Source organism: Bos grunniens, chromosome 24 (genome assembly GCF_055505025.1).
Source record: "Bos grunniens cultivar Pamir isolate PY7600 chromosome 24, Bosgru_T2T1.0, whole genome shotgun sequence".
Taxonomy (NCBI): domain Eukaryota; kingdom Metazoa; phylum Chordata; class Mammalia; order Artiodactyla; family Bovidae; genus Bos; species Bos grunniens.
Genome location: NC_141188.1, coordinates 44,457,546 through 44,474,904, shown reverse-complemented (window position 1 = coordinate 44,474,904; position 17,359 = coordinate 44,457,546). Strand labels below are relative to the sequence as shown.

Here is a 17,359-nt window from a genome sequence, read left to right as displayed (position 1 = left end):
TAACCCACACCAAAATGGTGCTGTGAAAATGCTGCACTCAATATGCCAGCAAATTTGGAAAACTCAGCAATGGCCACAGGACTGGAAAAGGTCAGTTTTCATTCCAATCTCAAAGAAAGGCAATGCCAAAGAATGCTCAAACTACTGCACAATTGCACTCATCTTACACGCTAGTAAAGTAATGCTCAAAATTCTCCAAGCCAGGCTTCAACAACACGTGAACCTTGAACTTCCAGATGTTCAAGCTGGTTTTAGAAAAGGCAGAGGAACCAGAGATCAAATTGCCAACATCTGCTGGATCATCGAAAAAGCAAGAGAGTTCCAGAAAAAAACATCTATTTCCATCTATTTCTGGTTTATTGACTATGCCAAAGCCTTTGACTGTGTGGATCACAATAAACTGTGGAAAATTCTGAAAGAGATGGGAATACCAGACCACCTGACCTGCCTCCTGAGAAATCCGTATGCAGGTCAAGAAGCAACAGTTAGAACTGGACATGGAACAACAGACTGGTTCCAAATAGGAAAAGGAGTACGTCAAGGCTGTATATTGTCACCCTGCTTATTTAACTTATATGCACAGTACATCATGAGAAATGCTGGGCTGTATGAAGCACAAGCTGGAATCAGGATTGCCAGGAGAACTATCAATAACCTCAGATATGCAGATGACAACCGCCTTTATGGCAGAAAGTGAAGAACTAAAGAGCCTCTTGATGAAAGTGAAAGAGGAGCGTGAAAAAGTTGGCTTAAAGCTCAACATTCAGAAAACTAAGATCATGGCATCTGGTCCCATAACTTCATGGGAAATAGATGGGGAAACAGTGTCGGACTTTATTTTTTGGTGCTCCAAAATCACTGCAGATGGTGACTACAGCCATGAAATTAAAAGACACTAACTCCTTGGAAAGAAAGTTATGACCAATCTACATAGCACATTAAAAAGCAGAGATGTTACTTTGCCAACAAAGGTCCATCTAGTCAAGGCTATGGTTTTTTCAGCGGTCATGTATGGATGTGAGAGATGGACTGTGATGAAAGCTGAGCACCAAAGAATTGATGATTTTGAACTGTGGTGTTGGAGAAGACTCTTGAGAGTCCCTTGGACTGCAAGGAGATTCAACCAGTCTATCCTAAAGGAGATCAGTCCTGGGTGTTCATTGGAAGGACTGATGCTGAAACTGAAACTCCAATACTTTGGCCACCTCATGCGAAGAGTTGACTCATTGGAAAAGACTCTGATGCTGGGAGGGATTGGGGGCAGGAGGAGAAGGGGACAACAGAGGATGAGATGGCTGGATGGCATCACTAACTCAACGGACATGAGTTTGGGTAAACTCCGGGAGTTGGTGATGGACAGGGAGGCCTGGTGTGCTGCGATTCATGGGGTCGGACAAAGAGTCAGACACGACTGAGCGACTGGACTAAACTGAATATTTTCTAAGAGTTTAAAGAAGTCGTGACTTCCGAGGATGTTTGAGGACTTCTGGCCTAAGTAAGCCCTTGATTACATGAATCACAAATAGATACAGAAGTGGTCACCACAGCATGATTTTTAATAAGGGAGAAATTATGCCCCTTCAACAAGAGAAAGGATAAATGGTGTATGTATATACATACATGCACAGATCTCAAACAGATACACACGTACATCTCAGCAACACACTGTTGAGAAGAAAAGGAAACTGAAAAGCACTGTATAAGATGGTGCCAGTCATTTATATTTTAAAACAATGAGAACAATTCTCCATTCTGTTTAAGGGTAAACACAGAAAGGTCAAGTGGACCTTCAGTAAGCTGCCTAGCAGGTTCATAACTGAGACTGCATGTGGGAGCGAGGAGGGAACAACACTGGGGTGGGGACAGCAGATACTGGGCACTGCAGCTCCTGCCTGCAGAGCCTCATTTCTCTTATTTAAAAAGGGTGGAGGGCCCTTCCCTGCTCCCAGCCAGAGAGCAAGCCTGCTTTAGGGCAGCCTCTCCTCCAAACCCTACTTCCCTGAAATGACACTGCCTACTAGATCAGATCAGATCAGTCGCTCAGTTGTGTCCAACTCTTTGCGACCCCATGAATCGCAGCACACCAGGCCTCCCTGTCCATCACCAACTCCCAGAGTTCACTCAGACTCATGTCCATCAAGTCGGTGATGCCATCCAGCCATCTCATCCTCTGTCGTCCCCTTCTCCTCTTGCCCCCAATCCCTCCCAGCATCAGAGTCTTTTCCAATGAGTCAACTCTTCGCATGAGGTGGCCTAAGTACTGGAGTTTCAGCTTTAGCATCATTCCTTCCAAAGAAATCCCAGGGCTGATCTCCTTTAGAATGGACTGGTGGGATCTCCTTGCAGTCCAAGGGACTCTCAAGAGTCTTCTCCAACACCACAGTTCAAAAGCATCCATTCTTCAGCGCTCAGCCTTCTTCACAGTCCAACTCTCACATCCATACATGACCACAGGAAAAACCATAGCCTTGACTAGACGAACCTTTGTTGGCAAAGTAATGTCTCTGCTTTTGAATATGCTATCTAGGTTAGTCATAACCTTCCTTCCAAGGAGTAAGCGTCTTTTAATTTCATGGCTGCAGTCACCATCTGCAGTGATTTTGGAGCCCAGAAAAATAAAGTCTGACACTGTTTCCACTGTTTCCCCATCTAGATAGCCATCATTAAAAGTCCTGGGGTCGGCTAGAACCCACGCAGCATACAGCCTTGACTCTGTCAGAAATTTGCTCATACTGGTTGTGCCCATAAAGATTTTGTTATAGGTCCACCTGAAACCTCAGTCAGTACTGTGAAGATGGGATTTATAAACCTGCAATTATAAGCCTGTTAATTTTTAAGGCCCCTTTCTATATGTTTTTATTTCAGTCCTGTGTTTTCCACTGCTATTTTAGCTACTTTAAACCAAAGAGCGCTCCACTACTTCAGGTTTACACTGCTCTCAGCTCTGTCTGGTCTCCACTCCTAGGGTTTCTTCGGTGCATGAACACTGGAGGAAAACTTGATAAAATCAAAAATTTTTTGCACCTCAGCAAAGGAAACCATAAACAAAAGGACAACCTAGAGAATGGGAGAAAATTTTGCAAATGATGCAACTAGTTAATTTTCAAAATATACCAACAACTCAATACAGAAAAGGGGGGAGGGGCAGAAGACCTAAGCAGACATTTTACCTCCAAAGACGACATACAAAGAGCAGCAACTATACTCCAAAAAAATTGTTAAAAACTTTAAAAAGACGACATACAAATGGCCAGTAAGCACATGAAACGATGTTCAACATTGCTAATTATTAGAGAAATGCAAATCAAAACAACAATAAGGTACCACTTCACACTGGTCAGAATGGCCATCATTAAAAGTCTACAAATAACAAATGCTGGAGAGGGTAGAAGAAAACAGAACCCTCCTACAGTGTTGGTGGAAACGTAAAGTGATACAGCCACTATGGAGAACAGTATGGAGGTTTCTCAAAAGCTACCATATGATCCTGCAATCCCACTCCTGGGCATGTATCTGGAGAAAACTATAATTCTAAAAGACACATGCACCCCAATGTCCACAGCAGCCCTATTTACAATAACCAAGATATGGAAGCAACCTAAATGTCCATCTACAGAGAAAGGGATAAAGAATATACATGATGTAATACTATTCAGCCATGAAAAAGGATGAAGTACTGTCATTTGCAGTAACATGGATGAACTTAGAGATTATTATATCAAGTGAAGTAAGTCAGGCCAAGACAAATATCATAGGATATTGTCTATATGTGTACTCTGGGGAAAAAAATGATACAAACAAACTTACTTACAAAAAGAAACATACTCACAGACATAGAAAACAAATTTATGATTACCAAGGGGGAGAAGAGGATTAAATTAGAAATCTGGGATTAAAATATACACACTAATATATATAAAATAAATAACTAACAAGGACCTGTGTAAACACAGGGAACTATATTCAGTATCTTGTAATACCCTACAAAGGAAAAGAATCTAAAACAACACACACACACACACACACTGCAGTACAGTGGTTAAGACTCTGCACTTTCATTTCAGGGAGCGCAGATTCGATCCCTGGTCAAAGAACTAAGATCCCTAATGCGGCCAAAAAATACAAAACCCCAAAACTAATACAACATTGTAAATCAACTGTATTTCAATTTAAAAAATTTTAAGTCTTTGTGCCTGATTATTTTTGGCCTTTCAAGAGTAAATTTTAATATTTCCAATCAAATATTCAACAAACATATAAAAATAGAACAAGTGTAAAAAATAAAAAGAAAAGTATGTAATCCTCAAAGGAAAAAAATCAGGCATTTCAAGGGACTAAGCAAGGGGAAAGTCTACAGTAAGCTCAGCTAGAAAGCCAGGCTTACAACTCTGCACCATTCTGCAGGTGCAGTGCCACCTGCCACACAGCATCTCATGACCCACCCTGGCAGCTGTGTGGCCTCCTCTCAGCTGTCTTTCACATTTGTCAATTTTCATCAAGGCACTTGGCTTTTAAATTCACAAATCAGTGACAGGAGATCCATGCCTTCCACAGCAGCTCGTGGATTGACAGGAATTCCTCTGGCGGACAGTAGCCCTTATTTCAAAGGGCACCTGGTCCCTGTGATATTCCGCAGTCCCTCAATGAGTAAAAACTATGTGCCAGGACACAAAACCAATGAGGTGAGGACTGAAGCAGGAACGGAGGCTCCCACAACAGTGAAGCTAAATAAAAGCAGCCAGACACAAAAGACCATGTGGTATATGACTGCGTTTATGAGAAACGTCCAGAAAAGGCAAATTCATAGAAACACAAGCAGATACTAATGTGCCTGAGAAGGAGACTGGAGTGTGACTGCAGATGGGCATGAGGGGTCTTTGTAGGATAGGAAATGCTCTGGACTACAGAGATGTTGTACAACTATGTAAATTTACTACAAGTCTCTGATTTGATTGATTTGTATGATTTGAATTGTATGATTTAAATAGGTGAATATTATCAACAGTGACTTTTCAGAGCTGACAAATCACTTCTGTTTATCAACCAAAATCTCCTGAACTTGTAGGGTAGTTCTGGTCTGAGCTGCACAGCCTGGGCATCCACCATTCCCAGGGACTTAACTTGTACCCCCTTGGCATCCAGATGGTGCTGGCATGCCCCATCCTTGGGAGAACTGAGAAAATCTATGGAGTCGGTCTGGGAATGGAACCCAGTTGAGAAAGGCTGCAGGCTGTACAAAAATCAACACTAAAATTGAATCCCATCAAGTCTAAAGATTTTATTAAAATAATTTCAGAGGTTTTAAACCCACTGATAAATTTTAATTATAATTTTACATGAAAAGGACAAAGTACTTTTTTAAATTAAAAAATGGAAATGCTATTCTAAGTGGGAGCAGAGGATTTAAAAATCTGTTACTTTAAAAAAAAAATGAAATAAGCTCAGAGTGTCACAGATGAAGTAGACAAGAGACGATACCACCTAGGTTAGGAGAACACTTGTAAGCAGCTGAAGGCTTTCCAGGCCCACCTGCGTTCGCGGCCACAGAGCCCCACGTGCCCAGGCTGGCTCCCTCTGGAACCGGTGGTCAGCCGCACAGCGGGTCCCGCCCCCACCCCCGCCCCAGTGATGGCCCCGCGCGAGGTGAGACCAGGCCTGCGGAGCCGAGGATGCCGTCCCCTCACCCCGGGCCCTGGAGCACACCACTGCCCTCCCCGTGGCGCAAAGAGTAACAGGGCCCGCCCTCCTCGAGGCCGCGGGTCAGGCCCAGGCGGGTCTGGACCCACTGTGGCCTCAGCCCGCTCACCCGAACACGTGCTCTGAGCTCCAGACCCTCATTGCACCACAGAGCGCAGCCAGGGATGCTCCAGGACCCGGGATGCTCCGCTCTGTTCGGGGGCGGAGCGTGAGCACGCGGTGGGCGGGGCGGGACTCGGCGCTGAGCCCGCACATCACGTGAGCAGCGGTCCCGTGGCTCCGCCGAGGGGAGCGGACAGGACCGCAACCGTGTGGTCGGTGGGCGCAGAGCGCCACCTTCCGGATGTGGGCAGGGTTCATTCTTATAGGTCAGATGGTCCAGATTCTCTGAAAGCCCCTTCCAGCCAGGCAGGTTCCCACCAGTGGGAAAGGATGCGTAACTGTGTTCTGCCAGGGCGACAAGCCTCTCCACCCAGTGGAGGAGGAAGGAAGCAGAAGGTGTAGAAAGGTCTTAAATCAGAACGTGAGCCTCTTCGCAGCCCCTCCGCCTCGGGATTTGAAGACTCCAAGAAATCCAACCGTTTATGTAGCCACGTTGCTGAGACCCTCGCGACCCGCTCTCAAGTATGAGGACTGACAGCACTACTTGTCAGAGCGCATCCTAAATTCACCCGGCCACTGGAGTGGCCCCTTGGGTTCGCTACTTGTCTTCACCCAAAGGAGAGATACATTTCTCATTCCCATAGGAGGTGGGGTTGCAACTGGAAGCCTGGTGCTCCCTGGAACTTAGGCTGACATTTCAAAAGGATGACTCCTTTGTCATCCAGATCCCTGAGAAGAAAACATTCCTAGGTTGTTCAACTAGCTAAAGGCCTATTTGGCCTTTAAAAATGTTTACATACATCTCAAAAAGACAACCTATAAGGATTCTAGAGTAAATGCTCTAAGAAAAGGGTAAGGAGAGATTCCTTTTACACTGGGGAAAAATGATTTTTTTCGTTTTAGATTTTTATTTACCCCCCACTACCAACAAATACAGTTCAAGTGCAAAGAAGCAAGATGCTAGTTTGAGAACAGGGTGACCCTCTGCTAAATGTACTGGGCACAAGGGAGCACCCAGTGCAGCACGCAAATGGAGTGGGCGCCCCGGGCCTACCTCTGTGACTAGTCAGTGAATCTGGGAAAGTGGGGAAGCAGCCAGAAGACCTGGGCTAGGAGATCCCAGCCCACCATCTCCACACTCCACACACTCCACCTTCACCACCTGCAGCTGGATGCTCAGGGCGATCTTCCCATAGCAGCACTGTTCCCTATTTCATTGGTGAGCAGACTGGGGTTCATGGAGGTGCAAAACCACATCCAATGATCACAAGCTGAGGGCTGAGCTGAGATGACACCAGGTTTGCAGGAGTCCCCCACAGCCACGTGCAGTGACTGGCTGCCGTGGCCAGGCCAGCTGTGAAACATGCCCTGCACTAGGCTCTGAGCTCAGGGCTGTCATTTGGCTTTAAAAAGCATCATCTTTTAAAATTAGCATTTCCCACAAATATGTATTGAGCATGAGGCTAAAGAAATCAGGCTGGATGGTGAAAGACATTGTAGTGAGAATATGTGGGGAAACTGAGACCCTAACCATGAACATGACTTTTAGCAAACTCTGGGAGATAGAGAAAGACAGGGAAGCCTGGCATGCTGCAAAAAGTCAGACACAACTGAGCGACTAAACAACAACAAACCAGGAAACATCTGGACAGAGATACTACTTAGTGGTGGAGGTGGGACCTGAGGGTGGGAGTCTATAGAGGGTGTCCTCCTGGCTCACTGTACCAGCACCTGCCTCACTTTCAAAGCCACCTCACACACAGCTGTCAGGTCCCAGCACCTCAGTGGCTCCATCACTACTTATACGTACTCCCCTCCAAGACTTACCACCATGTGTTAAGACCACGGGAACTAAGTTACCATCATCCTTGGCAATTCCCGAGTCAGAAAACCAACAGGCGCATAATAAATCATTGACCGTTGAACAACAGATGAAAGGCACGGCCCTGCTTCAAGTCCTATACCACTACCTCCATTTTTGGTCAAACACCACCCTCTCTCTTGTTCTGTTCCACCAAGTCTGGTCCAGGAGCAGCAGCAGCTTTATCACCTGGGAGCCTGTTAGGAATAGAGACCCCTGGTTCCACCACAGCCCCACCATGCAGCATCGTGGCAGTTTTACCCCACTGGAACAGGCTCCTGAAACCTCTCATCAGTCATCACTGTGCTTCCAGTGTGACAGGTGCTGTTCTGTTGCCCTCCCCATGGGCCTCTGTGCTGCAAGAGAACTACTGGTCTCTCTCTCCCGGAACTCTGCTCCCTCTGCATCCTCTGTTCTGGTCCTTCCCATCTCCCCTGCACACACCTTTTGCCTCTCTGTTCTCCCTCTACACCTGCTCCCCAAGTGACTCACTGAGTATCCTGGTTTCCACTGACTTCTCGCCTGTCTCTCCATCTCACTCCTACCCATCTAGGTCCTACCTCAAACATATCATGGTCATACATCTCCCACCCTAAGCAGATTCCTCTTCCAGGAGTCAATGGCCAGGACCCTGGCATCACCCAGGTGCACCAAGCTGGAATACTCCCCGACCCTACATCCAGCCAGTTACTGAATCCTTAGGGATTTACCTCCTTTAGATTGTTTTAATCCATTCCATCTTCCACATGATTTAAGAGCCAATTCGATTTAACAGTTGCAGCTGAAGGCATGTGTTTGAAGAAGAACAAACCTGGGTTCCAGTCCTGGCTCCCCTTTTGCAAATTGCTAACCTCCTGAATATTAGTGTCATCATTCTTGACATGGGAGCACTACTAGTAAAAAAAAAAAAAAAAAGTCCTTTTGGCCTAGTGGGAATTAATGAGGACAGAGTACATGCCTGTAGTTAAAACTGCTGTGACATCCCTGCTGACCTGGCTCAATCCTAGATGGCCCCTCAGAATGCCATCGCATCAGCCTGCCACATCCCCTCCAAAGCTTTGTTTGGCCGTGCCCTGGGGTGCTTCCCGCCTTCTCACCCTCCTGTGGCTGCTCCTGATACCTCTCTCGTACTCTCAGCACAGTGTTTTATAAGTACCACACCTGTTTGTGTTTCTGTCTCTCCCACCAGATTACCCTTATTAAGGAAGCAGGTATCTAGGCTTCACCCCTCTTTTAGCTTTTGAATTGGCATCTCTGGGGTGAGGCCTAGGAACAGGCAGGGCTGATGAGTGGTGGAGGCGGTCACAGCGCTCTGGAGTTTGGAAAGGCATCCTGCACTCACCTGAGCTCTGGGGTGGGACCCAGGCCTGGCTTGTTTCTGTGTGCCCAGGATCGGTCCCTGTACTTGGCCAACAGTGAGCTCCAGATAACTGCTTGTTCAGTGAGTCAAGGATGACTCCGAGGGCATCATGAACCTGTGAGAGGCTTGGCCCAGAGGTGGGTGGGGCTCCATCTGTTGTCATCACGCAGAGCCACCTGGTCGAGTTCCAGGAAACCTTGCCATTTTCAGGAATCACCTGTGCGGTAAATCAGGAGACTTTTAAACCAGTAGTCCTAGTCTTTTTTGCTATTTTATTCACATTCTATACATTGAGATTCCATGTTGAAATACCACTGCTATAAGAGTCTGCAGCTAAAAATAAATAAGTTTGAAAACTGCTGTGCCAGAACATATTTTTAAACTAAAAAATTAGGGAGAAAATCAATCTCCCAGCAGGTAAGGAGTCTTGAAGAACATTTGGAGGTGTTCCTTTCCCACTGTGATGGATATTCTTCACTAGGCTCTGATGTTTAATTGATCCTCAGATACAGTGATCATGAAGATCTGATTTACAGGGACTCCTCAATCTGCCATGCAGTCAGAATAGGAGGGCAGGAGGCCAGGGTTCCAGCTGCTGCCATCAGCATCTGGATCTTCCAAGATCCTATGCAGGAATATTATTGGGATCCAGTGACAAGTTCTCTAACCAGAGTCAGAACTATCCTGAACTCCAACACAACCAAGATATTCTCATATTTTATTAAAACAGAGTATACCTCTGTGACTCTTTACTTTCTGTGATATATGTTTCTATGTAATTAATTCCTCTTCCCAACCCTTACATACAATTCCTGAACTAAGTCTCTCCCTTAAATAGCCTAAGTTCTGCTCTGTATTTCTGCTTCTGGGCACTTTAAATTCTATCCATTTCCCTTATGTTTTCTGGCATTGCAAAGACGGCTCATGACCAAGGGGTTTGGTATCCAAAACAATCATCAGTTTTCTCTCAAGAAGACACAACTAGGAAAAATCTAGGGACTTTATGATTTCTATGCACTATTGTGGCTAAACTTTTAGAAAAATATTTGATCACTACAAAGTAATGTAGTGGAAAAGACGCTGATGCTGGGAAAGACTAAAGGCAGGAGGAGAAGTGAATGACAGAGGATGAGATGGTTGGATAGTATCATCAACTCAATGGATGTGAGTTTGAGCAAACTCTGGGAGATAATGAAGGACAAGGAAGCCTGGCTTGCTGCAGTCAATGAGATCTCAAAGAGTTGGACACGACAGCAAATGAACAACAGCAATACTTTACAATACATGGTGATTAGGAATATTCTAAATGTTTGCTATCGTCATTCATAAAACTTGCACTTTTAGAGATTGATGTAATTCATTCTTTTATTGGTTGTCACATAGAGGATATTAATACTGTGTCTTTAGATTCCTTTACTTGGGGCACATTACCAGAAACAGCAGCACAGGTTATGACCACTGACTGAAAATATTATATCAGTTTCAACTTACAAAAATAATTAACATTGTTACAAATTAACAACAGTAACATCATTTAGGAGGAAACAATATCCAGACCAGCCTGTGAACAGTTTTCTGAAATGCATGATGCACAGCTGTCAAGATTAATAGACCTCTCCTGCCACCCTGTGGGCACACTATGCAACAAAGCTCTCCGTAAGTAGTCTTAGGGTCCCTACCCCCTCAAACACAAGTAACATTTTTTTTTAATGTTTACTAAGCGCTATCTGCTGGGAAATTATCCTGTGAATATGTATTGGCAGGTATGTGCGTGTGTGTATATATCAATAATGTTCACTGTAGCATCTAAAATACAAATAAATTGGGAGCAGTCTAACTGATTCTTGGTTAGAAACTGTTACACTGTTCCCACAGAATATCAGGAAGCTGATTAAAGAACTGGGGTGGAACTATAGGTTTTTAACATACAAGAAGCATATGTTAATCAAAAAAGTAAAGTGTATAAACTACAATTTCATTCACATTAAAGTATACTTTATATGCTTGTAAATATATGGAAACCATATAGACACATACACAGCACACCAAAAAAATCTCTAAGAAAATTATTTTTATAAGCATTGAGAATGAGAGACTCACTTTCACTCCCTATTTTGTATCCTCAACTTTGCTGAACTTATTTATTAGTTCTAGCAACCTTTAATGATTATGATTTTCTATTAATTATAATCCCATCATACGTGTATAGAGATAGCTTTACTTCTTCCTTTCCCATACAGATGCCTAATATTTCTTTTTCTTGTCTTCTTGATGTGGCTAGAACTTCCAGTACAATGTTAAATTGTAATGGTGAAAGTGGGCATTTTTGATTCTGTTCTTGATCTCAGAGGAAACAATTTCAGTCTCTTAACACTGAGTAAGACGTTAGCTGTGAGTTTTTCACAAGTGCCCTTTGTTATGTTGAGAAAGTTACCTTCCCTAGTACTCCAAGTGATTTCTCTCATGAAACAGTGTTGGATTTTTGTCAAATGCCTTTGCTGTCAATTGAGAATATCATGTAATTTTAAAACATCATTCTATTAACCTGATGTATTACATTGACTAATTTTCTTATGTTGAACCATCCTGACATTCTGAGATAAATCCCTCTTGGTCATGGTGTAGAATCCTTCAAATATGATACTAACTTTGGTTTGCCAGTATTTTGTTGAGAATTTATGCATGTATATTTGTGAAAGATATTGCATTATCTACAAATACAGTCAATTGGAAGTTGGGGCTTCAAATAAGAATGTTGGGGCAATCTACAGATTTAATTCAATTTCTGTTAAAGTATGATATTCTTCACAGAACTAGAATAAATAATCTTAAAATGTATATGGAACCATAAAAGACCCAGAATTGCTAAAGCAATCTTGAAGAAAAAGAAGAAAGCAGGAGGCATAACCCTCCCATACTTCAGACAATACTACAAAACTAGAGTAAGCAAAAAATGTGAGGATTTCCCTGACGGTCCAGTGGTTAAAAATCCATCTGCCAGTGCAGGGGAAGCAGGTTCAATCCCTGGCCTGGTAAGATGCCACATGCTGTGTGGCAACCAATCCCACACGCTCTAGAGCCTGTGCTCTGCAACAAGAGAAGCCACTGCAACTAAAAAAAGCCCATGAACAGTAATGAAGACCCAGCATAGTCAAAAATAAATTAATTTTAAATTTTATTTTTTAAAGTATGGTATTGGAACAAAAACAGGCACAGGAATCAATGGAACAGAATAGAGAGCCCAGGAAAAAAATCTCAGATGCCTGTGGTCAATCAGATGGCTGGATGGCATCACTGACTCGATGGACATGGGTTTGGGTGGACTCCGGGAGTTGGTGATGGACAGGGAGGCCTGGCGTGCTGTGATTCACGGGGTCACAAAGAGTCGGACATGACTGAGTGACTAAACTGAAATGAACTGAATGGTCAATCAGAAGGCAAGAATACAAAAAGAGGAAAAAGTCTCTCTTGCAAGTGGTATTGGGAAAGTTGGACAGCTGCAAGTAGATCAATGAAGTTAGAACACACCCTCACATCCATCACACACAAAAATAAACTCAGAATGGCCTAAAGACCTAAATATAAGACATGACACCATAAAAATCCTAGAAAAGAAGGTCTCCAAAACATTCTCTGACATAAATTGTACCCAAGTTTTCTTAGGTTAGTCTTCCAAGGCAATAGAAATAAAAACAAAAATAAACAAATGGGACCTAATCAAACTTAAAAACTTGCTCAAAGAAAACCATAAACAAAAGGAAAAGCAACCTTTAGAATGGGAGAAAATATTTGCAAATGATGCAACCAAAAAGGGCTTAATTTCCAAAATATACAAACAGCTCATAAAACTCAACAACAAAAAAAGCAAATGACCATATCCAAAAATGATCAGAAGACCCAGACAGACATGTCTTCAAACAAGAAATACAGATGGCCAATACGCACATGAAAAGATGCTCAACATCGCTAATTATTAGAGAAATGTAAATCAAAACTATAATAAGATACCACCTCAGAATGGTCAGTAAAAAGTCTACAAGTAAATGCTGGAGAGGGTGTAGAGAAGAGGGAACCCTTGTACACTGTTGATGTGAATGTAAGTTGGTGCAGTCACTATGGAAAACAGTATAGAAGTTTCTCAGAAGACTACAAATAGAATTACCATACAATTCAGCAATCCCACTCCTGAGCACGTATCTGGTTGTTGTTTAGTCACAAAGTCATGGCCGACTCTTTTGCAACCCCATGCAGTATAGCCCGCCAGGCTCCTCTGTGCATGGGATTTCCCAGGCAAGAACACTGAAATGGGTTGCCATTTCCTTCTCCAGAGGATATTCTTGACCCAGGGATCAAATCTGTTTCTCCTGCATTGGCAGGCAGACTCTTTACCTCTGAGCCACCTGGGAAGCCTGGGCATATATCTGGACAAAACTGTAATTTAAAAAGATACATGAACCCCTGTGTTTATAGCAGCACTGTTCACAACAGCCAAGACATAGAAACAACCTAAATGTCCATCAACAGATGAATGGATAAAGAAGATGTGGTACATATACACAATGGGATACTACTCAGCCATAAAAAGAATGAAATAATTCCATTTGCAACAACCCAGATCCAACAAGAGGTTATTATACAGAAAGAAAAGACAAATACCATATAATATCACTTAGATGTAGAATCTAAAATATGACACAAGTGAACCCATCTATGAAACAGAAAAAGAATCATGGACATAAAGAACAGATTGGTGGTTGCCAAGGGGGAGGGGGTTGAGGAAGAAGAGGAGTGGGAAGTTGGGATTAGCAGATGTAAGCTTTTTATGTAGGATGAATAAAGAAGGTCCTGCTATATACCAAACAGAACTATACTCAATCTACTATATAGCACACAGAACTATATTCAATATCCTATGATAAACCATAATGGAAAAGAATATATACATATATATGCCTGAATCACTTTGCTGTATAGTAACTAAGACATTCTAAATGAAGTACAATAAAAAAAATACTACTAAAAAAATTGGTAATGGAAGCTTAAGATGATTCAAAGAAAGGGAAAGCTATCCCATGCTCCTGGATTGGAATAATAAATACTGGTAAAAGGGCCATATTACCCAAAGCAATTTACAGATTTAATGCAATCCCTATCAAATTACCCATGACATTCTTCACAGAACTAGAACAAATAATCCTTAAATTTATATGGAACCATAACAGATCCAGAATAGCTAAAGCAATCCAGAAGAAAAAGAACAAAACAGGAGGTATAACCCTCCCAGACATGAGACAATACCACAAAGCTACAGAAATTGAAATAGTGTGGTACTGGCAAAAACAGACCTATGGATTAATGGAACAGAATAGAGAGCCTAGAAATAAACCCACATACCTATGGTTAATTAATTTTGGACAAAGGAGACCAGAATATTCAATGGGAAAAAGTCTCTTCAGCAAGTGGTGCTGGGAAAGTTGGACAGTCACATGCAAGTCAATGAAGTTAGAACACACCACACACAAACTCAAAATGGCTTAAAGACTTAAATATAAGACATGACAACATAAAACATCTGAAAGAGAACATAGGCAAAACATTCTCTGACATAAATTAACTAATGTTTCCTTAGGTCTCTAAGGCAATAGAAATAAAAGAAAAAGTGAACAAATGAGATCTAATCAAATGTAAAAACTCTTGCACAGCAAAGGAAACCATAAACAAAATGAAAAAATAATCTATGGACTGGCAGAAAATATTTGCAAATGATGCAAATTTCTTAACAAGGAAACCTTAACAAGGGTTTAATTTCCAAAACATACAAACAGTTCATACAATTCAATAACACAAAAACAAACAACCCAATAAAAAAAAATGAGCAGAAGGAGGGCGTTTAGGGGAGAATGGATACATGTATATGTATGGCTGAGTCCCTTTGCACTCCACCTAAAACTATAAAACATTGTTAATTGGCTAACAAAATTGTTAACTGACTGTGCATGCTCAGTTGCTTCAGCAACTCTTTGACCCTACGGACCATAGCCCGCCAGGCTCCTCTATCCATGGGGTTTCCAGGCAAGAATACTGGAGTGGGTTGCCCCCGCTCCTCCAAGGGATCTTCCCAACCCAGGGATTGACCCCACATCTCCGGTATAAAAGGCAGATTCTCTACCACTGAGCCACCAGGGAAGCCCCTAACTGACTATAGTTCAATACAAAAATAAAAAGTTGTTTTTAAAAATATGAGCACAAGATGTAAATAGATATTTCTCCAAAGAAGACACACAGCAGATGGCCAATAGGCACATGAAAAGACTCTCATCATCACTAATTATTATAAAAATGCAAATCAAAAGAACAATGATCAAACCACCTCACACTGGTCATAATGGTCATCAAAAAGTCTACAGGAATTTCCTGGCAGTCCAGAGGTTAAGAATCTGCCTGCCAATGCAGAGGACATGGGTTTGATCTCTGGTCTGGGAAGACTCCATATGCTGTGGGACAACTAAGTCAGTGTGCCCCAACTACGGAAGTCAGCACATGCCCTAGAGTCTACACTCTACAAAAGAAGCCAAAGCAATAAGAAACCCATGCACCAAGACTAGATTGTAGTCCCTGTTCAATGCAACTAAAGAAAGCCTGCAAAAAAAAAAAAAAGCCTGCATGCAGCAACCCAATGCAGCCAAAAACAAATAGTTTTTTTTTTTTAACTTTACAAAATAAATAGTTTTAAAGTCTACAAATAATAAATGCTAGAGAGGCTGTGGGGAAAAGCAAACTCTCTTATACTGTTGGTAGGAAAGTAAATTGGTCCAGCCACTATGGAGAGCAGTGTGGAGGTTCCTCAAAAAACTAAAAATAAACACAATAATAGTTGGGGACTTTAATACCCCACTTTCATCAGTGGACAGATCATCCAGACAGAAAATTAGTAGTGAAACATGGGCCTTAAATGACACTTTATTTTTTTTTTTTTTTAATGTCAAGCTTAAAGAAAAGTTCCAAAAATAATACAAATAATATCCATATAACCTCTGCCCAGATTTTTCACTTGTTCTTATCATTTCACCCCATTTCTTTATTATTTGTCTGCTCCCCACCCAAAAAGTTTTTTTCTAAACTCTTGGAAGGCCTGCTGCAGATATCATGGTTTTTATTCCCATGAAGTATCCCACATACTTCAGTACATATTTCTGAATTTCCTAAGAATAGGGATATTCGGTTAATAACTGTAATAGTACAGTTGTCAACTTCAGTAATTTAACATGGATAAAATACTTTTATTAAATCTACTGTCTGTATTCTAATACTGTTAACTGACCCTCAGTGTCCTTTTTAGCACTTTTTCCTTCTAGTACAAGATCTAGTCCAGGATCAGATATTGCATTTCATTGTCATGTTGATAAAGTCTCTTTTAATCTGGAACACTTTTACAGCCTTTCTTTGTTTTTTATGATATTGTCATTGTTAAAGAATACTGCCCCTACTTTGTTTTTTTTTTTTTGACAGCTTTAATTTTTCAGCACTTTATTTTTTTTTTTTTTGATAAATTTAACGCCTTTTATTGCCATACCTCATTTTACTGTGCTTTGCTTTAGTGAGCTTTATAGATACATGTTTTTTTTTTTTTTTCCCTTGTTAATTTTCTGTTTAGTTGATCTATCCATAAGTGTGAGTGGGGTATTAAAGTCTCCCACTATTATTGTTATTGTTAATTTCTCCTTTCATACTTGTTAGGATTTGTCTTACATACTGCGGTGCTCCCATGTTGGGTGGATATATATTTATAATTGTTATATCTTCTTCTTGGATTGATCCTTTGATCATTATGTAGTGACCTTCTTTGTCTCTTTTCACAGCCTTTATTTTAAAGTCTAATTTATCTGATACGAGTATTGTGACTCCTGCTTTCTTTTGGTCCCAATTTGCATGGAAAATCTTTTTCCAGCCCTTCACTTTCAGTCTGTATGTGTCCCCTGTTTTGAGGTGGGTCTCTTGTAGACAACATATGTAGGGGTCTTGTTTTTGTATCCATTCAGCCAGTCTTTGTCTTTTGGTTGGGACATTCAACCCATTTACGTTTAAGGTAATTACTAATAAGTATGATCCCGTTGCCATTTACTTTATTGTTTTGGGTTCGAGTTTATACACCATTAAATGACACTTTAGACCAGATGAACTTCACTGATATTTAGAGAGCATTCCATCCAAAAGCAGCAGACTACACATTCTTCTCAAGTGCACACAGAACATTCTCCAGGATAGATCACATGCTGGGCCAAAAGGCATGCCTTGATAAATTTAAGAAAAGTGAAATCATATCAAGCATCTTTTCTTAT

The 17,359-nt window shown here is 41.8% G+C and overlaps 1 protein-coding gene across 11 annotated transcripts in view; it reads right to left on the bottom strand.

The window, feature by feature from the left end:
• PRELID3A (PRELI domain containing 3A) overlaps positions 1-17,359 on the bottom strand; it is a 43,859-nt gene that overhangs the window by 11,065 nt on the left and 15,435 nt on the right. For 4 of the 11 annotated variants that reach the window (XR_015153988.1, XM_086373269.1, XM_086373265.1 and 1 more), the window contains exon 2: positions 9,003-9,237. The exons of 2 other annotated variants lie outside the window; for them this stretch is intronic. Coding sequence is in view for 2 of the 9 variants with exons in the window: in XM_086373264.1 (XP_086229390.1) it covers positions 5,807-5,952 (146 nt within the window). In the remaining 7 variants the exon portion in view is untranslated. Of the gene's footprint in view, positions 1-5,806; positions 5,968-8,370; positions 8,554-9,002; positions 9,238-17,359 lie in introns of those variants that run through there. 5 more of the 11 variants (XR_015153986.1, XM_086373264.1, XM_086373263.1 and 2 more) reach the window with 2 other exon arrangements.